Below are 17,872 nucleotides of genomic sequence, written 5' to 3' on the forward strand. Positions count from 1 at the left end.
CAAAGGTGGGAAATATGAACTGAAATAGAGTTCCATGCATGTATGATTTTGTCAAGATGAACCCAACTGTATATAACTGTAACGTTCTAATAATGCCAGTACACTAAAAATGTGGAACTACCTTCAGGATGTGTTTAAGGCATATATGCATATCAAACAAATGAACTGTGTTAGTCTTGGACCAATCCCCAAGATACCTCATTTTGTATATACAAATATTTCAAAATCTTGCAAAAAATCAAGATCCAAAGCTCTTCTGGTTCCAAGCATTTCAGATAAGGGATCTCAGCTTTATAAGTTATTAAGCACACCATTTTTGTGTGTTTTTCTACACATGGAATTTATATTCATGCATTACGTAGGAATTGCTTTAGTGTAAATAGAATTTGACTTTTACAAGTTTTAGAATGTCCTTCACATAATCTTTTTTTTAATCTGTAACTTTTACTTTTGGGATTGAATGAGAGGTAGCAGAAACTTGCTTCCTTTACTGATTGCATTCTGTACTTAGAAAGTTTTTCTGTCTTTGGACTGTTTTTTTTTTTTTTTTTTTTGGCCACTAAGTTTGTGTAAGTTTTTAATTTTAAAAAGTGGTGGCAATACACCAGCTAAAAAATGATTTGATCTAGGGCATAGAAAAGGAACTGACTCAATCCTGGAAAATAGAATCAGTGCTTACTTCCATCCTGTTCATTCCCACTGTCCTACTCAAATCACACTCTCCATTAGACCACTGCAATAACCTTGTAACTGGTTTTGGGGAATAAAGGAAAAATACTGCTGGAGAAAACCCTCTCTAGTGTTCACATATTATTTGGGTTTGTAGGCAGGATCTATTTCTTACTGTTCTTATTGCAAGTTTTGCTTTGTGTATATGTATGTGTGTGGGGAGGAGGGGTAATGGGGATATAACCCAGGGATGTCACCCCCAGCCCTTTTTATTTTGAAGCAGGGTCTTGGAAAATTAGGCCGGCTGGCCTCAAATTTGCTGACTTACCTCAGTCACTGAATTTACAGGTGTGTAGTACCACACCCAGCTCTAGAAGACAAAATAACTTTCATTTTCCTAAAATGTTTCTTTAGGCATTTTTTAATACTGTTTCAAATGTTAAACACTTTTTCTTTTTTGGAGGTATCAAAGGGCACTTCACCCCTGAGCTACATCCCTAGTCTTTTTTGAGAGGGTCTCAGGTTCTCACTGTTTCTGAGACTGGTCTTGAACTTGCAATCCTCCTACCCCAGCTTCCCACCTCACCTATACAGGCATGCACTACTGTACCTGACTGTTAGGACACTTTCTTATTAAAAAACTTGATTCATATGTGACCATTAAAACATTTCTAATGTTTTAGAGCCTGACTCAGGCTAGGTATTGGATGAGAAATAATTCTTTGGTTAAAATGTAAGCAAGCCTGTATTGCTACCTAGCAAAAAGAAAAAAGAAATGCTATTTATTATGAATTCACCCAATATACACAGTAGTTTCCTTTCACATGGTATGTTACCATGTCAACTGCAGTCTGAAAACATTAAATGGAAAATACCAGAAATAATTTACATTGTTTTAAATCACAAGTTATTCTTAGTAGTAGTTATTCTGAGTAGTAATGAGATCTTATGCCATCTTGCCATGCTGTGTCCAATGTATCCACAATGTATAAATGCTACCTGCCTATTACTTGTAGCCATCTGTTCTATCAACTATTACGATGCTTGTGTCCAAATAACCCTTATTTTACTCAGTGACCCCAGAGTGCAGGAGTAAATGCTGGCAATTTTATTAGTGTAACTGAGGGGACAGATGCCAGTGGCAAACAGGAAGTTAAGGGAATAATTCTATAAAATGGGCCCACTGTTCTGACCCCACATGCTTTCTCTTCCAAGAAACAATTTGCCTGCAGCCCTACCTGGCTTAAGTGGACAGAATATGTGATATACCTCAGCAAAGTACCTATTACCTGGCAGAAGAAAATGCAAGTCCAAAATAATGTCCATAAGAGGAATCCAAGCTACCCTGAAGGGGGAGACTTGTGACCCTTTTCACAGACCAGCTTCTGAAACCTGGGAAGATAAGAATTCCTCCTAATCATAAAATTTGTAGGGATTTATAATTAAAAATCCAATTAGTTGCAGTCTATAAAAAGAAAAAAAGAAAAAAATTAAAATGCAGTCTGTAAAAAAAAAAAAAAAAAATTCAATTACAGCCAGTCAGCATGGGCCAAAGTGACCTAATTGTCATGGTAGTGGGGACTTATAAGTCTGATGTCATCCTGATGCCAGTCAAAAGTGATCAGGTAGACTTGGGCAGGACTCTGGAAATTTCTCTGGGATCCCCCATAAAACTGGAGTGTAGGAGAAGCACAGTCCCTCTTTGAGAGGACCCACTTTTTCCCTTGAGTGTCCCCTTGCACTCTTCCTATCCCTTCTAATAAAATCATTCCTGTTACTCCAAGCAACATGTCTGAAATCTTTCTGACTTGATCACAAGAATCAAGAGTTTGAAAGAGGTTCTTCTTGCTGCCTCAGTTATCTGGTAGCCCCCAGCCCTGTAACATAATCATTATTTATTACTCATGCCAAATTTATGAATTAAGCTTCGTCACAGATGTGTGTATATATATGAGTGAATGAAAAAACACTTAGGGCTCAGTACTGAGATAGTACTGGACATCTTGGAACTAACCACAGTTGATAATGGATGGCTACTATACATGTTAAATTGATCAGAAAGAAAAAGAAGGAAATAGTACTCTGTATGTTTTCCCTAGGACATGACTGTATATACCTGGTTGTAAAGTTCAAGGCAGGACTCCTATCTTTCTTATAAACACAAAACTCCAATTCTCAGAACTAAACTTCCAGAAAGGATAAACCATAATTCACTTTCAAAGAATTTACTATTATTTCTTCAAGAACCACACTGTAAAAAAAAAAAAAAAGTTAAGCATACAATTCTGAGTAAAAAAACAAAAACGAAACGGAAAGGTTTGGGTATGATTATATCACTTATTTATTTCTCAACAGATAATTTTTCTAGCTTCAATATTTCCCCCCTCAAATTAAAGGGAAAAAAAAAATCAAAAACTTTAAAACTGGATCACTTGGCCCTTTCTCTTCTTGTCTCCTCCCAGTTCAAAATGCTTGCATCTCTTGATGGCCAGCATCCTCTTGGATCTGCAGTTTGGCTCAACGCATTCAAGTCTTAGCACAATCTTCTTCGTGGTCTTAGCCTTCTTGCGGAAAATTGGCTTCGTCTGCCCACCGTAGCCGCTCTGTTTCCGATCATAGCGCCTCTTTCCTTGGGCGTAAAGGGAATCCTTGCCCTTCTTATACTGGGTCACTTTGTGAGGCTGGTGCTTGCCACACTTTTTACAAAAAGTCCTTCGGGTTTTAGGTACATTAACCATCTTTACAGTAGAGGTGTCTATGCGATGAAAACTATAATAAAATATTTAAAGTACCAGACATTAAATATTTTGCCAAGTGAATGTTTTATACAAATAAGATATTTACAAAAAAAAAGTCATTACATAAATCAGTAATACATAAAGTATTACTCATTTCCTGCATGAATATGTACACACAAGTGCACACTTACGTTTAAAAACTATTGGATAGGGTTGGGAATGTAGTTCGCCGGAAAAGCGCTTGCCAAAACTGTGCGAGACCCTGGGTTCAATGCCCAACATCTCATGCATAATTAAATAATTGGGCCATTTATAGAGTTACTCACTAAAAACACGAGCATCGGCACTGGGAGTAACCAGTACAGAGAGTTTTCTATAGAAATTGGGCTGCCCAGAAAGAAAAATGCAATGTTTACCTGATTTTCTTCCAAAGAGGATAAAGACAAGAATTTCTTTACGACTCCCTTCCCCCACCCACATCCTCCATTTTCTAGCTCCTGGGTGACTGATGCAGCGCGGGATACAGTAGCTTCTGCTACGATCCGCCCTGTTCTTTCTCCAAGAACCACATCGGTCTGATTTCACTTTTTACCTCCCAAGCACCATCACCCGTCAGCATCCTTCAGGGCTGACGTGTCCTTAACCAGCCGGCCTGCCTCGCGGCCCGGAAGCCGCCATGCGTACGCTCCTTTCCTGACCGGAGAAAACAGTTCTTAAACTCACCCAAGCCAAGGTAGCGGGTCTCACCTTCCCTTTCTTACAAGGTCCTTCCACTGGTTCTGAGCAATGGAGACTCCTGTTTAAACCGCTACAGTCCAAATCCTGACTTACCCGGAGGTGTCGCGGCCGCAGCCTTAGCCTCGCCACGCTCGCGCCTAACAGGAAAGGGAGGAATGGAGCGGAAGTAGGAACTGAACTTGAGCGACAGTACCGAGAGCCAATAGGCAGCTGCCTACCACGGCCAGGCGCCTCCGGACGCGCCTGGGAAGCTCCAACCAACGGCCTATGGGGCGGGGCCAAGGGGTGTGGGCCCGAGGGCCGCGGCGCTCCGCGGGCCAGTAGCGGGTTGTCAGAACGGTCGCCGCTGTAGTGGGGCGAGGCTGCGTCGTCCCTCGGTCTTGGCCGTCAGGGACCCGAGTAAGGATGAGAGCTCAGAGGACACAGGGCCTCTGGAGCCGCAGGTAACGAAGCTGGGGTGCGGTGGGCTAGCGGCTGGGCTTCTTCCGGGACCTGTGGTGCTGAATGGAGAGGACCGAGAAAACGCCGAGCCACGGCTCCTAGCGGCGGGGCCGCTGCAGCTGCCGGGCGAAGATGTGCGGATCCCGGGTGGCTTGGGGCAGTTGAGAGCCTTCGGGCCCCAGGACCCCCGAGGCCAGGGATGAGTTAGCGAGGGCAGCCCCGGGGGCCAGTTCCTACCGCCACAGGCCGGGGCGATCGCCCGCCCGCCCCTTCCTCGCAGAGGCCGCCAGCTCCTTTCCGCGCCCGCCCGCTTGTGTCCTCGGCTCCGGAGACCATGAGGTTCCGCATCTACAAACGGAAGGTGCTAATTCTGACGCTTGTGGTGGCCGCCTGCTGCTTCGTCCTCTGGAGCAGCAATGGGCGACAAAGGAAGAACGAAGCCCTTGCTCCGCCGTTGCTGGACGTCGATCCCGCGCGGGGCGCGGGAGGCCGGGGCGGGGACCATCCCGCGGTGTCGGTGGGCATCCGCAGGGTTTCCAACGAGTCGGCGGTTCCACTGGTCCCCGCGGCCCCACTGCCGGAGGCGGACAACCTTACACTGCGATACCGGTCCCTCGTGTACCAGCTGAACTTTGATCAGACGCTGAGGAATGTAGATAAGGCTGGCACCTGGACCCCCCGGGAGCTGGTGCTGGTGGTCCAGGTGCATAACCGGCCGGAATACCTCAGACTGCTACTGGACTCACTTCGAAAAGCCCAGGGCATCGACAACGTCCTCGTCATTTTTAGCCACGACTTCTGGTCGACAGAGATCAATCAGCTGATTGCTGGGGTGGATTTCTGTCCGGTTCTTCAGGTGTTCTTTCCTTTCAGCATTCAGCTGTACCCCAACGAGTTTCCGGGGAGTGACCCCAGAGATTGCCCCAGAGACTTGCAGAAGAATGCAGCTTTGAAATTGGGGTGTATTAATGCTGAGTATCCTGACTCCTTCGGCCATTATAGAGAGGCCAAATTCTCCCAAACCAAACATCATTGGTGGTGGAAGCTGCATTTCGTATGGGAAAGGGTCAAAGTTCTTCGAGATTATGCTGGCCTTATACTTTTCCTAGAAGAGGACCACTACTTAGCTCCAGATTTTTACCATGTCTTCAAAAAGATGTGGAAATTGAAGGAGCAAGAGTGCCCTGATTGTGATGTTCTCTCACTGGGGACCTATACTGCCAGTCGTAATTTCTATGGCATTGCTGACAAGGTAGATGTGAAAACTTGGAAATCCACAGAGCACAATATGGGTTTAGCCTTGACCCGGGATGCATATCAGAAGCTGATTGAGTGCACAGACACTTTCTGTACTTATGATGATTATAACTGGGACTGGACTCTTCAATATTTGACTGTATCTTGTCTTCCAAAATTCTGGAAAGTCCTGGTTCCTCAAGCTCCTAGGATTTTTCATGCTGGAGACTGTGGTATGCATCACAAGAAAACATGTAGGCCATCCACCCAGAGTGCCCAAATTGAGTTACTCTTAAATAATAACAAACAGTACATGTTTCCAGAAACTTTAATTATCAGTGAAAAGTTTACTGTGGTAGCCATTTCCCCACCTAGGAAAAATGGAGGGTGGGGAGATATTAGGGACCATGAACTCTGTAAAAGTTATAGAAGGCTGCAGTGAAAAAATTGCAAAAGTGACAGTCTTCTATTTTTGATATTTGTCTAAACAGGATATACAACTGAATAAAAGGTTTAGGAACTGGTTTCTGCTTTAATACAAAAAAAAAATTTCTTGTAAGAGGTGTCCAAATATATAATAATCTTTTCCAGTATGTCTGATTAAGATGTAAAACTTAAGTTTTCATTTTGGGAGTTGAATTTTAAAGCTCAGTCTGTCTCTGTTAAAAGTAATGATTATTGTTAATTGATATGAGGGAAGAGGGAAAGTTTTATTTAAATTGCATCTGTTAATCTTTTTATCTGAAACTTTGTACACTTTTCCACTTTCAAAACTTATTTTAAGTACAGCAAATTTAAAATTAATAGCAGTAAAAAAAAAGTGTTACAATGAAATCATTAGAGTATTAATGGAACAAGCCCAGTTTCACTCTTGACACAATTATTAGGAAGGGATTGCTTCACTGGTCAAATAACTCAAAAGTTATGTTTTTAAACACCCTGTCAGAACAGTCATTTTCAGTATTACTGATTCCTGTATATTGTGTTAAGATTTGCCTGTGCTTTGGAACCTTCATAGAACACACTTTCTTTTGGAATGTATTGATTGATAAGAAAGTTTAAACATTGTTTTCACCTCAGTGTAGAAATACAGTGGATTTGATTTTTTTTTTCTTTTAGTGCTACCAAAATAAAATATTCATTTTTGCATAAAAAGGTTCCTAATCTTTTTGCAGAATAAGTTTGTTTACTCCTTACACCAAAATTAGTAAACATTCTAAAAGCTTTGACGATTAGTATTGCATCTTAATATTTACTAGCTATACATTGTATACCAAGTTTGAAATAAAACCCTGCTCATGACAGTGCATTGGCTTTGGAAGAACTATTTAGCTTCAAATTAGGCAGGCATAGATAACAACAATAAAAGCTGCTATGTAAGAGAAATAAAGCCTAAATTGTTTTTTAAGGCCAGAAATGATACAAAGTTCAGTTGTGCCAAAGTGCAACACATTCTAGTGCCAGCTTTAACTGAGATCATACCTTTTTTTTTTTTATCAACAGTATTAGGCAGCTACTACTGAGCTACATGCATCCCCAATCCTTTTTATTTTTGTATTTTTAGACAGGGTCTCCCGAAGTCACCCAGGCTGGCCTTGAACTTGTGATTATCTTGCATCAGCCTCCAGAGTAGCTGAGGTTACAAGCGTGCACCATTTGGCAAATCACTTTTTAAAAAAGATACAGTAATAGAAAACCAGGCTTAAAATTTACTCCATATTTTATATAGAAGGTTTCCTTATTACTATATTCAATTTAAAAAATTACTCATAAAAGGCTATATTCTGTGTAGATTCTACTATTGGTCATTTCAACCCAAGAAAACTTTTCTGTTTTGTTGTCAGTACTAGGGGTTGAAACCAGGGCCTCATGCATGCTAAGCAAGTGCTCTAGCACTGAGCTGTATCCTCAGCCCTCAACCTAAGAAAACTTGAGTCTCAAGCTTTTACTGCATCAATTTAAGAGTGTGGTTGAAAAATATATGTGCTCACCTGAGACAGTTCTCTTGCTTTAAGAGCTGCCTTTATGCTAACTTCACATCCCACTCTAGTGCCAGTTTTTGTCTAGGGATTATAAATGTAAATCAGGATGAATTACCAGCCTTTATAACAGTTTTTGATCCTCTCACCTGCCATCTCCAGTTTAAATGATTAAAGAAATTAGGCAATTTCCAGGACTGAGCTAAGGCCCCAGTCTGAATTAGTAGCCATGTCTAGAACAGGAATACATCACCCTTGTACTTAGGGATTAGATCAAGTGTTCTCCTTTCTATGTTTCATGCTATCCCAAAATTTTTGGTTGAGAAAAATATGTTAGGATTTTTACCTTCCCTCATATTTTAGTTGGGCTATTAAAAAATTGATTATAAAAGAGTGGTTTTTGTTTTGATATGATAAGGAAAATAATTCTATCAAAGTGAATTGTCAGATTTTTTAAAAATACCTGTTCTAAAATTCTCAAATGTATTCTATAAAACCATAAGTTGTTTTAATACTTAACTTGCAAGATATTTTAAATATTGAATTTTGAAAATCATTAAAAACTAACCTTATACCTTTGTACAACAGATATTAGTAAAATATAGTGTTCATACAAAAATGCTAAATTCCATTTGTTTATTTGTATGATAATTACTTAGATCATTAATATTGGGAAGTTCTTTCCCCTCTAAGCCTCTAGTTTCAGCATAAATACACCATATAGTGAGACTTATAAACCAATAGCCTTGGGATTCTACTCCCATACACAGATTGATATTTCAAGTTAATTGCATTCTTGAGAATTATTTTGTGTGATGACCACAAATTGGTAAATATTTATTTTGAAATTTTAAAGTAAGTATAAAGAAGTAAAAATTAACAGAGTCATTATATACAGGCTGCATTAAAAGTGTTACATCTCTACTTCAAAAAGTGTTATATACCAGAGGAATTACAAAACTTATCTCCAAAATTAAACTTTGTTTAAACTCTAAAGACAAAAAAAGAAAAAAAAAAAAAAAAAAAACCTTACAGTTTACCCATTGGAATTAAAATTAAAATTCCAAATTTTAATTGTATACTTTGTTGACTAATATTTAACAGAAAGAAACTATTTTAGGTATAAATTTTTTTTACTCAACATTTAAATTCCAAAATTAGAATTAATCTAAATCATATAGCAAAGAATTCTGAAAAGTGAATGCACAGTGAGTCACATGATCTGTAATAATCTGCACACTGCCATCCTGCATATTGGTTTCTTTTATGCTTTCAAAATCAGGTATATTGTGAACTATAGTTTTGTTCGGTAATGAAGATATGTGATCTCCATCCAATTCTTTTTCTTTGGTTATTACTGGTTCTTTTAAATTATCTTTGTCCTCATTTGAGTAAGTAGAACCTTTTTCTTTCATAACAGCAGGTTCCATTTTTGCTTCAGTTTGCTGTGATTTTCCAGATAGCACTTGAGAAACATCAAGAGACTCTTGTTGAAATCCTTCAACTGAACCACAAGTATCTATTTCTAGTGCATTAACTGCTACAGATAAATCAGAATCAGTTGTAGAGGTGGTAAAATGGTCTAAATTTTCTTTTTCAGTTAGATGACATTCTTCATTGATTTTTTCCTTTCCTTGAAGCTGATCAGGATTACTACATTCTTGTAACTGTGTGGAGAAACAACAAATTAATAATTATTTGAAACAACAGCGATTAAATTACAGTAACCTGAAAGTCAGATTTTTTTGTTGTTGTAAGGATTGAACTAGGGTCACTTTACCACTGAGCTACACCCACAGCCCTTTTTATTTTGTATTTTGAGACAGGGTCTCACTGAATTGCTGAGGCCGGACTCGAACTTGCAATCCTTCTGCCTCATCCTCCCCAATAGTTGGGATCACAGGTGTGCCACCATACTGGAGAAAATATAACTTTTTATGTGTGTAGGGATTGAACTCAGGGCTTCACACATGCTAGGCAAGCACTCTACCACTGAGCTACATCCCCAGGTCTGAAAATCATATTTTTAAAAAAGTTGTGTGGTTGTCACAAAAGAAATGTCTCTGAAGGATCCAAGGAGTTCCCAGAGGATAGGGGGAACGCAACTCAGGTCCAGCAGGGTTCTTGGCATACATGACAGCAAAGAATTTCGTGACAGAAAATAATTCAGCATGAGCCAGACAAAGGCATAGACAGAGGTTTATTTAGGAAGAAAGATACACATTCAAGGGAGCATGCAGGCTATCTCAAGAGTGAGAAGCCTGCCTTGGTTTGGAGGTCCAATATTTATAGAAGGGCTGTATCAGGGGCTGGACTGGAGGTCCAGGGTGGAGCTGCACACTTTTGTGTCAGTTTGCCCTGCACTTGCATATTTTCCTCATATTACAAGGGCCTGGGCCAAGATTTACGACTGTGTTCTCTGCATCTCAGTGGCTTCTGGATGTTTCCCTTAAAGATTCAGTATTTCTCTTTATCCTAAATCCCTATCTCATGGTGATAACCCTTGCAGACCTGCAGATATGCTTCCAGGTTTAAGTCATTCTCCAAATACTGCCAGTTTTTTAACAATACAAACCTGACTTTAACTTTCTGATTAAATCCTTTCAATCACTCCTCCTTCAGGACAAAATGATCCAAGCTTTTAACACTGCCTACAAAACTTTCTAACAGTCATTCTTATATGGGAATTGTTGAATTTCTTGAGTGCTTTAATTTCTGTATTCATCAACCTTCTCCCAATTCACGCATCAGTCAGTGGCATCACTTATTTTTGCATACAATATTAAAGACTGGGTTCAACTGAAAAGAATGAACAAATTCTATGACATAATTTCCACAACTTGGGAAAAAAAAGACTTGTGTTCATCCGTGGACAAACTCAAGCTTCCTAAATATTTGATTCTAATTGGAGGATTATTTGGGGATTAAAGAAGGTTTAGCACATGATAAATATACAAACAAATCTCTTATTCTCACTCTGCCCAGTCATTATATGTACATTTTGTTCACAGTTATGACATTTAAGAAATAAGAATTCGTTAGGCTTTCACCTTGCCAGTAGTCACTCCTCTAGCAAGCCCACTAAAATCTTACCTCTGCATGAATTTGAATCTTCTCATCAGTAACCTGAAGAACTTCAATTAATGGTGGGGACAAGGGCATTTTCTGTGTGAATGGAGAGCACAGGACCTCTTCAAGAAACTCACTAACATTTTCTTCACTGACAAACAACCTTTCCTAAAGGAAAAAGGAAAAAATTCACCTTACAGATAGATCACAGTTGATACACTTATACTCAGGAAAGCAGCTCACAAAAATTATCACACATTTCAGCATTATACTAAAGATTAACACTACTTCTTTTTTTTGGTGGGGGGTGGGTTTACCAGGGATTGGACTCAGGGACACTCGACCACTGAGCCACATCATCAGCCCTATTTTGTATTTTCTTTTTAGAGACAGGGTCTCACTCAGTTGCTTAGCCCCTCACTTTTGCTGAGGGCTGGCTTGAACTGGTGATCCTCCTGCCTCAGCCTCCCAAGCACTGGGATTACAGGCATGCATCCCACATTACTTCTCAAGTGATTTCTTGAAGAAAAAAATTTACTGCTGTACAGAACAATACAAACTGTACGAAAAGTGTATGTATAATTTATTTTTTAAAACCCTGACAAAGTGGGGGGTTGGGGGATAAAACCCTTGGTAGTTTTCCTAGGTTTGTTAAATCTGAAGTATGTTTCTCTCCTCTAGATAATATTTATCCATACATTATACTTTTTTTCCTCCTAATATTTCTTAAAAATAACCTCACTGCTAGGGTTATAAATGCAACCTCCAATATAAATCACAATTCAGTTTTGCAGTCTATTCATATTCATGTCAAATGTTAAGGTGTGGGAGGAATAACCATATTAACCATACTTATAAAATTCTTAAAATCAGTTCGTTGTTACCCCCAAATAAAATTATTTTCCTGTTCTTTTATATGAACAAATTTATAATTACAAAATAAACACAGTTCATTATTTGGTCCAAACAGGAGGACAAAAATCAAGAAAGAAAGTTTTAAGTTCTCATTTTTTTTTTCCTAATTTTTTGGTAGTTGCAGTGGACAGAATGCCTTTGTTTATTTTTATGTGGTGCTAAGGATCGAACCCAGTGCTCACACATGCTAGGCAAGTGCTCTGCCACTGAGCCACAGCCACAGACCTTAAGCTGTCTTCTTATATTACACAATGTGTGTGCCTAACAATTAAACCCAGAGGCATTTTACCAGCAGGCTGCATCCCCAACCCTTTTGTTTTTTTTTATTTTGAAATAGGGTCTTGCCAAATTGCTGAGGTCTGCCTTAGCCCTCAGAGTCACTGGGACAAGAAGGGTATGCCATCGTGCCAGGCTACATTAGACAATATTTTAATCTGTGAACACCTACTATACAAAAGTGAACATTGGACCAGGCACAGTGACACACATTTGTAATTCCAGCAGCTTGGGAGACTGAGGCAGAAGGATCACAAGTTCAAAGCCAGTTTCACCAATTTAGTGAGGCCCTAACTAACTTAGCAAGACCCTAACTTAAAATTAAAAAGGACTGGGGATGTGGCTCAGTGGTTAAGCGCCCCCTAGGTTCAAACCCTAGTACCAAAAAAAAAAGTGAACCTTGGGAACAGAAAATGTTACCTTTAAGAGTAATTTGCCTTGCTATTATTTGAAGATCCAGAATAATACTAATTATAGAAGCACCCTCATCAAAAGCATTTCTAAGGTTCATGCTTTTTTTTTTTTTTTTTTTATTCTTATTTTTTGTGGTACTAGGGATCCAAACCCTGGGTTCTACATGGTGGGCAAGCACTCTACCAATGACCTACATCCCCAGCACATTCTAAGGTTCACGCTTCTGAAGAGGGGATTCATCTTTGCTTCACTGCAAAAATACACCAAATTTTTTAGTTAACCCAAGGAAAATATAACAGAAATGTTTATGATTAAAATGCAGACTAACTGCACAAGTTTGCCTTCCAATGACTGTATTAAAAAGGTACTGATTTCACAAGCCCTGAAGCTCTAGGAAAATCCTCAGTGAATATTTAAGATACAAACATATTAGTATTTTTTTATGTGTAAAATAACAAAGGTGGTCTTGAGATACAAAGTGTCTAAATTATGGTTATTACATATAATGCATACAATATCCTTATATATGTCTCATTACTCATTTGTTAAATTAATTGTACTTTAACACTTAGAACCTGGTCCTGTAAAAGCAAAGCAAAAGAACTGGACATTGTGGTCCCATCAGCCATAACAAATGTGATGACTAATGGAAGTAATTATAATAAATCTATTTCAGGCTTCAAAGATATATCCTATTTTGATTTAGATCCAATTTTGGTTTAGTTTCCTTGCTAAAATGTTAGCATACTAGAAAATCAGATTAAAATACATTCTTGAATAGTCTCTAACAGCTTGTCCATAAATTTCTTCCCACATTATTTTTATTTACTAAAACAATTACAGGAAAGCCACTGCCCTTTCCTAAATTTCCCCCTTCTGCTAACATAAGCAGATATTGAATTTTATATTTTATATTCTTACAAAATATCTTACCCAACTATTTATTTTACCATTTTTGGAGGGCTTAAATTAACCACTTCTTAGACACCCAACTCATAAAATACAGAGCTAACTTATTAGCATATTTATAGAAAAACAACAGGAAGAAATGAAAATTTCTGATAGGTTAAAGGCCAAGGTCAAAAACTTAATATTTAACATATAAGTTGTGCAACTAGTATTTCTGAAAACTTGACTCAAAATCATCAATTTGCTCATTTGAGTTTAAAGTCTTAAGAATTTTAAGTATTTTTTCAATATTTTCCATAACAATAGAATATTAAATGTGAAATTCAAGAACTTAATAACCTAAAAAGTCTAGCAGAACTAACTACACCAGGACATTAAGTTACTCATCAAAATCTATCCTAAATAAACTAGATAATGCTCACTCCAGTTCTAGTGTTTGCCCAGAAGTGGGGCAGCTGATGTACTGTGCCATTCAGCTCAACAAATACTTTTTACACTTCATTAAATGCCAGTCATTGTGCCAAATACTAACAGGGTCCTGAAGATGATTAAAACAAAAGCAGCGCCCACCAGAGGACAACCTCACCAAAATCCGTGACTAAAATTACTAAACAGCACCCTATGGAGAAAAGCGCATGGGATTTGGATTAATCTAACATCTGAGTTTGCTTTCTCACCTAAGAACTATGTGGCACTGGCCGAGTTATTTTTCCTCTCCAGAAACAAATTTATAAACCTGGGAAATGTGATTTTCCCACTTGCCACTTTGGAGTGCCTCTTAAAACTTACTTGGGTCACAACCCGTTTGAGAATAGGACCAAAGTTAGTCCTTTTCTCCAAGAAACATCACTGTCAAGTTTTTGTCTATAATCCTAGCGGTTCAGGAATCACTGAAAATCCATTTGGTCTTTTTCGGAGTCAATGAAGCGCAAGAAAACAACTTTATTTCGGACAACTTTGAGGATGTGCAACCCATCCACCAGGGAAGATATGTGTAAACCTTCCTGAAAATACGTTGAACAAGCACCAGCATCACGTGAAAAGTTACAGAAAATGTTTTTTTTTTTAGAATAAGCTGAGGGAGCCCGTAACAGCAAATTCTAGAAGTGAGATGGAATGTTTCAAATATTAAGACTCTAGACAGAACTGTTACCTCCAAAGAATCTTTGTTCAAACCACAGTACCACTCTCGCCAACATCCATGGCTCTCTGGAGATTTGGCCAGTACTATCACTGCATTGTTTGAAGAAACGCTAATCACGGGTTCTTTGTACTTAATTTATTTTCTGGAGCAAACTGCAAGAAGAAGGAATAAACTAAGTCTTGTGTGGAGAAACACAATTTGTACCGGAGGGGGTTCAGATCCCATTGAAGACTTTGCGGCTGAATCTGAGGCACTTGAATTAGCAGAGCCAAGGATTCTTCATCCTGATTACACTGCAAAGGAGGACACAAAGGTTCCCTGCTCTCGGTGCCAGGGCCACCCATTGCTGGATCAGAAGGCTCGGTGCTCGGCCCCTCCAGGTCCTCGCGTGTCTCTACACTGATATCTCCGCACGCACTCCCTCTTCCTACAGGAGACTCCAGGTCAAGGCCTCGGGATGAAGTTCTAGGAGAGCATCCACCACTACCCCCCAGGTGAGCTCTCAGCTCCTGGGGGCCGCTCCTCCTCCTCGAGGCCCGGTGGGGACACCGAGTGCCTGCCCAAGTCCCGCTCTTCCGGCTGGAGGTCTATCTCCTCCCCAGCCCGCGTTGGCGGAGACGCCACTTCGGGGGCGAATGGGGTGGCGATCCCGGCTTCTGCAGTCCCTACCCCGCTGGGATCCGGGCTGGGGTCCCCCACAGGCCCCTCTTCCCCTACGCTAGCGGAAGCGCAGGCCGCGCCGTCAGTTCCGGACTGGCCCACCGACTCTTCCGGCGCCGCGGGAGGGCCCGGGAGCTTGGCTGGTAACGCCACCGGCAGCGTGATCACCAGCTGCCGCCGCGCCTTGTTGAACTGCGCCTTGCCGCGGCTGTCGTCCACCGGGTAGGGGAGGGATAACCGCAGCCGGTAGTCGGGGTTCCTCGAGTCAAGGCACAGCAGCTTTCCCGTCACCTCCAGCGCCGCCTGTTCAGCCGAGCGCAGCAGCGGCAGCTCGATGGTGACAACCAGCTCGTGCGGCACCGGGCTCGGGGCCGAATCCCGGGAGCACCGGTAATCCTGGAGGTCCACGTGGTGGCGCTGCACCACACTGCAGCGGGGCTCGGTGGGGGCGGGCTTCTGAACCGCCTCGGGAGGTTTGGGGGCCTGGGGCCCCGGGCCGACGGAGTTCTGGGCGGCCGCGGGGTACCGGTAGGGATAGGGAAAAACTGAGAGAGGGTCTTCGTTCCCGTCGGGTGGGGCGGGGACGCTCCCCGGAAGGGGCGTGCGCAGCACGGCAGCCTCTGGGGTCCCCTTATATTTGGTCTCAGGGTCTTGGCGTTCCGGCGGTCCAGCTTGACGCCGAACTGCTTCTCGACTGCCTCCAGAGCCGTGGCGTCCAGCATCTGACAGAAGCGCCTGTTTCGCCGGGCGAGCGCAAGCGCTTCTGGGTGGAACACCACGTCGTAGACGGTGTAGCGAGTGCTGCTGCGGCCCGCGTACTCACGGCCAGGCGCCAAGCTGTACGGCAGGGACCAGTGGCTACCGGCCGCCGCGCCGCAGCCGCCGCCCCCCTGGACTGGCCGGCTGCTGGGCGCGCCCACCAGCGCGTTGCTGCACACGTTCACGAAGCAGCGCCGAGCCCCGTCCAAGCTGGTACGCAGCACGTGGCCTGGCTCCGGGTGCACGAACCGCACCTCCACTCCGCGCTCACGCTCCAGCGCGGTGATCTCTTCCTCGTAGCGCCGCAGGTTCTCGGGGTCATTGAGCTCCTCGGCGTAAGCGGAGAACATTCGCCGGAACTCCGGGTCCTGGAAGGCTGAGGTGAGCCGCTGGACCTCTTCTCCGCTCAGGTCCAAGTCCTCCAGCGGTGAAGAGGCTGCCGCTTTGGCCATGCTGCCCCGCAGCTCCTCGTCCTCACTCCAGGGGTGATAAGTCCAAGACCCGGTGGGCAGGGCGCCCCGCGGAGCCTCCCGTATGCTGAGAGTAACTGGTCGGCGTCGGTAACGGCCGCAGGATGAGCCCTGGGCAGCGCGTGCTCGTTGCCACAGTAACCCCACCGACAACCGGAAGGAGCAGCAGCAATAAGGTGGAAATGCCAGAAATGGTCTTACTGTTTCTTCAAACCAAGGAACTACTTGCCGTTTTTAGATGCTTGTGCCATGATGCATTTACTTCTGCGGTCTGTCGTAAAATGTCATAATTTCCAGCATTAGGTACAAGATTACACTACTTTTAAGTTAAAAAAACTCATCTCTGTTTCACAATCAAGATGGGACCTGAGAAGTTAACCTGATTAAGGTTGAATAGCTGGTGTGTTCACAAGCTGTGATTTTAACCTAACTTAATCTGCGTTTTGCTAAAACATTTCAATCTTAATTTTCCTCCTATTTTCTGGATATTCTGCCATACGATTTATCCAGTAAAAGCTCATTTGGAGCAAAAGATAAGAGCAGGGTAATCATAAACAAATATGCCAATAAACAAATGTAAAGTTTATTAATAAAATGCAAAACGAAGATGGCACATATCAAAATGGCAAAGCTTTTATGATCATCTCCTCAGGGTGGGAGTAGAATCTTTTTCTTTTCTTTTCTTTTTTTTTTTTTTTTTTTTTTTTTTTTTTTTTTTTTTTGCGGTGCTGGGGATCGAAACCTAGGGCCTTGTGCTTGCTCCCCAGCCCAGGAGTAGCATTTTTAATGTGCATTTTTTTTTAACCCAAACCTGGGCCTTGATCTCAGGAATATTTGACCCAATACTCTTTTAATAAGTATTAATTATATTAATTATGCTATTTTAATAAGTATGATTCTAAAGGTTTGGGAAGAATCTAAGAGTTCAAGAAAGAACTGATGAAGTAGATTGAAGTTTATGTGGCCATTGAAAGTGATCTTAGAGAAGTTATTTATTTTTCCTGTGGTACTGGAGATTGAACCTAGGGTCTCATGCCTTTAGCATAAGCTTTACCACTAAGCTACACTCCAGCCTCAAAGTATATTTATTGACTGGGGTAGTTATTAATCATTGGTAGCTGTTCAATCATTTTACTATTCTCAGCAACATTTAACACAACAGAAGTTGGCATTACCTCAATGATAAGACCCTTCCAGATTTCTCTCCTACCTCATATTCTTTAGTAGTCTGTTTTGCAGCTTTATTCCGTTCAGTTTTAAGTAGAAGTGCTCCAAGGCTGGGACCCCATCCTTCTCCATCTATACTCACTCCACAAATATATGTACACTTACAGATATCAAAACTTATATTTCAGTTTCTAAACTCTGTAGATTCTTATGTCCAGCTCCTCAAATTTGATGTCTCCATTTGAACAAGTAATCCGTAGACCCCTCAGGTTTGAAATGACCAAAAAT

General features: G+C 41.5%; 3 protein-coding genes across 6 annotated transcripts; 1 reads left to right on the plus strand and 2 right to left on the minus strand.

Moving 5' to 3' along the window:
* Positions 1-2,992: 2,992 nt before the first annotated feature.
* Rpl36al (ribosomal protein L36a like) lies at positions 2,993-4,395 on the minus strand. Of its 4 annotated transcripts, none has more exons than XM_047539195.1 (2): positions 4,239-4,395; positions 2,993-3,438 (listed from the first exon to the last, which is right to left on the minus strand). In XM_047539195.1, exon 2 carries the CDS (start codon positions 3,405-3,407, stop codon positions 3,087-3,089), a length of 321 nt encoding a protein of 106 aa, XP_047395151.1. In that variant the 5' UTR covers positions 3,408-3,438; positions 4,239-4,395; the 3' UTR covers positions 2,993-3,086. The 4 variants fall into 4 exon arrangements, with proteins under 4 accessions (XP_047395151.1, XP_047395152.1, XP_047395150.1 ...); XM_047539196.1 differs by having other exon boundaries at positions 4,155-4,306; XM_047539194.1 differs by having other exon boundaries at positions 4,131-4,288.
* A 30-nt stretch (positions 4,396-4,425) lies between these two features.
* On the plus strand, positions 4,426-7,051 carry Mgat2 (alpha-1,6-mannosyl-glycoprotein 2-beta-N-acetylglucosaminyltransferase). The gene has a single exon (XM_047539193.1). It carries the CDS (start codon positions 4,921-4,923, stop codon positions 6,262-6,264), a length of 1,344 nt encoding a protein of 447 aa, XP_047395149.1. The 5' UTR covers positions 4,426-4,920; the 3' UTR covers positions 6,265-7,051.
* Positions 7,052-7,399: 348 nt separating this feature from the next.
* On the minus strand, positions 7,400-16,729 carry Dnaaf2 (dynein axonemal assembly factor 2). Its single transcript, XM_047539192.1, is given in 6 exon segments — positions 7,400-9,468; positions 10,895-11,038; positions 14,538-14,653; positions 14,656-15,010; positions 15,012-15,829; positions 15,832-16,729. Coding segments are annotated over 6 exon segments (2,505 nt in total). The 5' UTR covers positions 16,400-16,729; the 3' UTR covers positions 7,400-8,964.
* Between the last annotated feature and the right edge of the window lie 1,143 nt (positions 16,730-17,872).

This window comes from Sciurus carolinensis, chromosome 2 (assembly GCF_902686445.1).
Source record: "Sciurus carolinensis chromosome 2, mSciCar1.2, whole genome shotgun sequence".
Taxonomy (NCBI): Eukaryota; Metazoa; Chordata; class Mammalia; order Rodentia; family Sciuridae; genus Sciurus; species Sciurus carolinensis.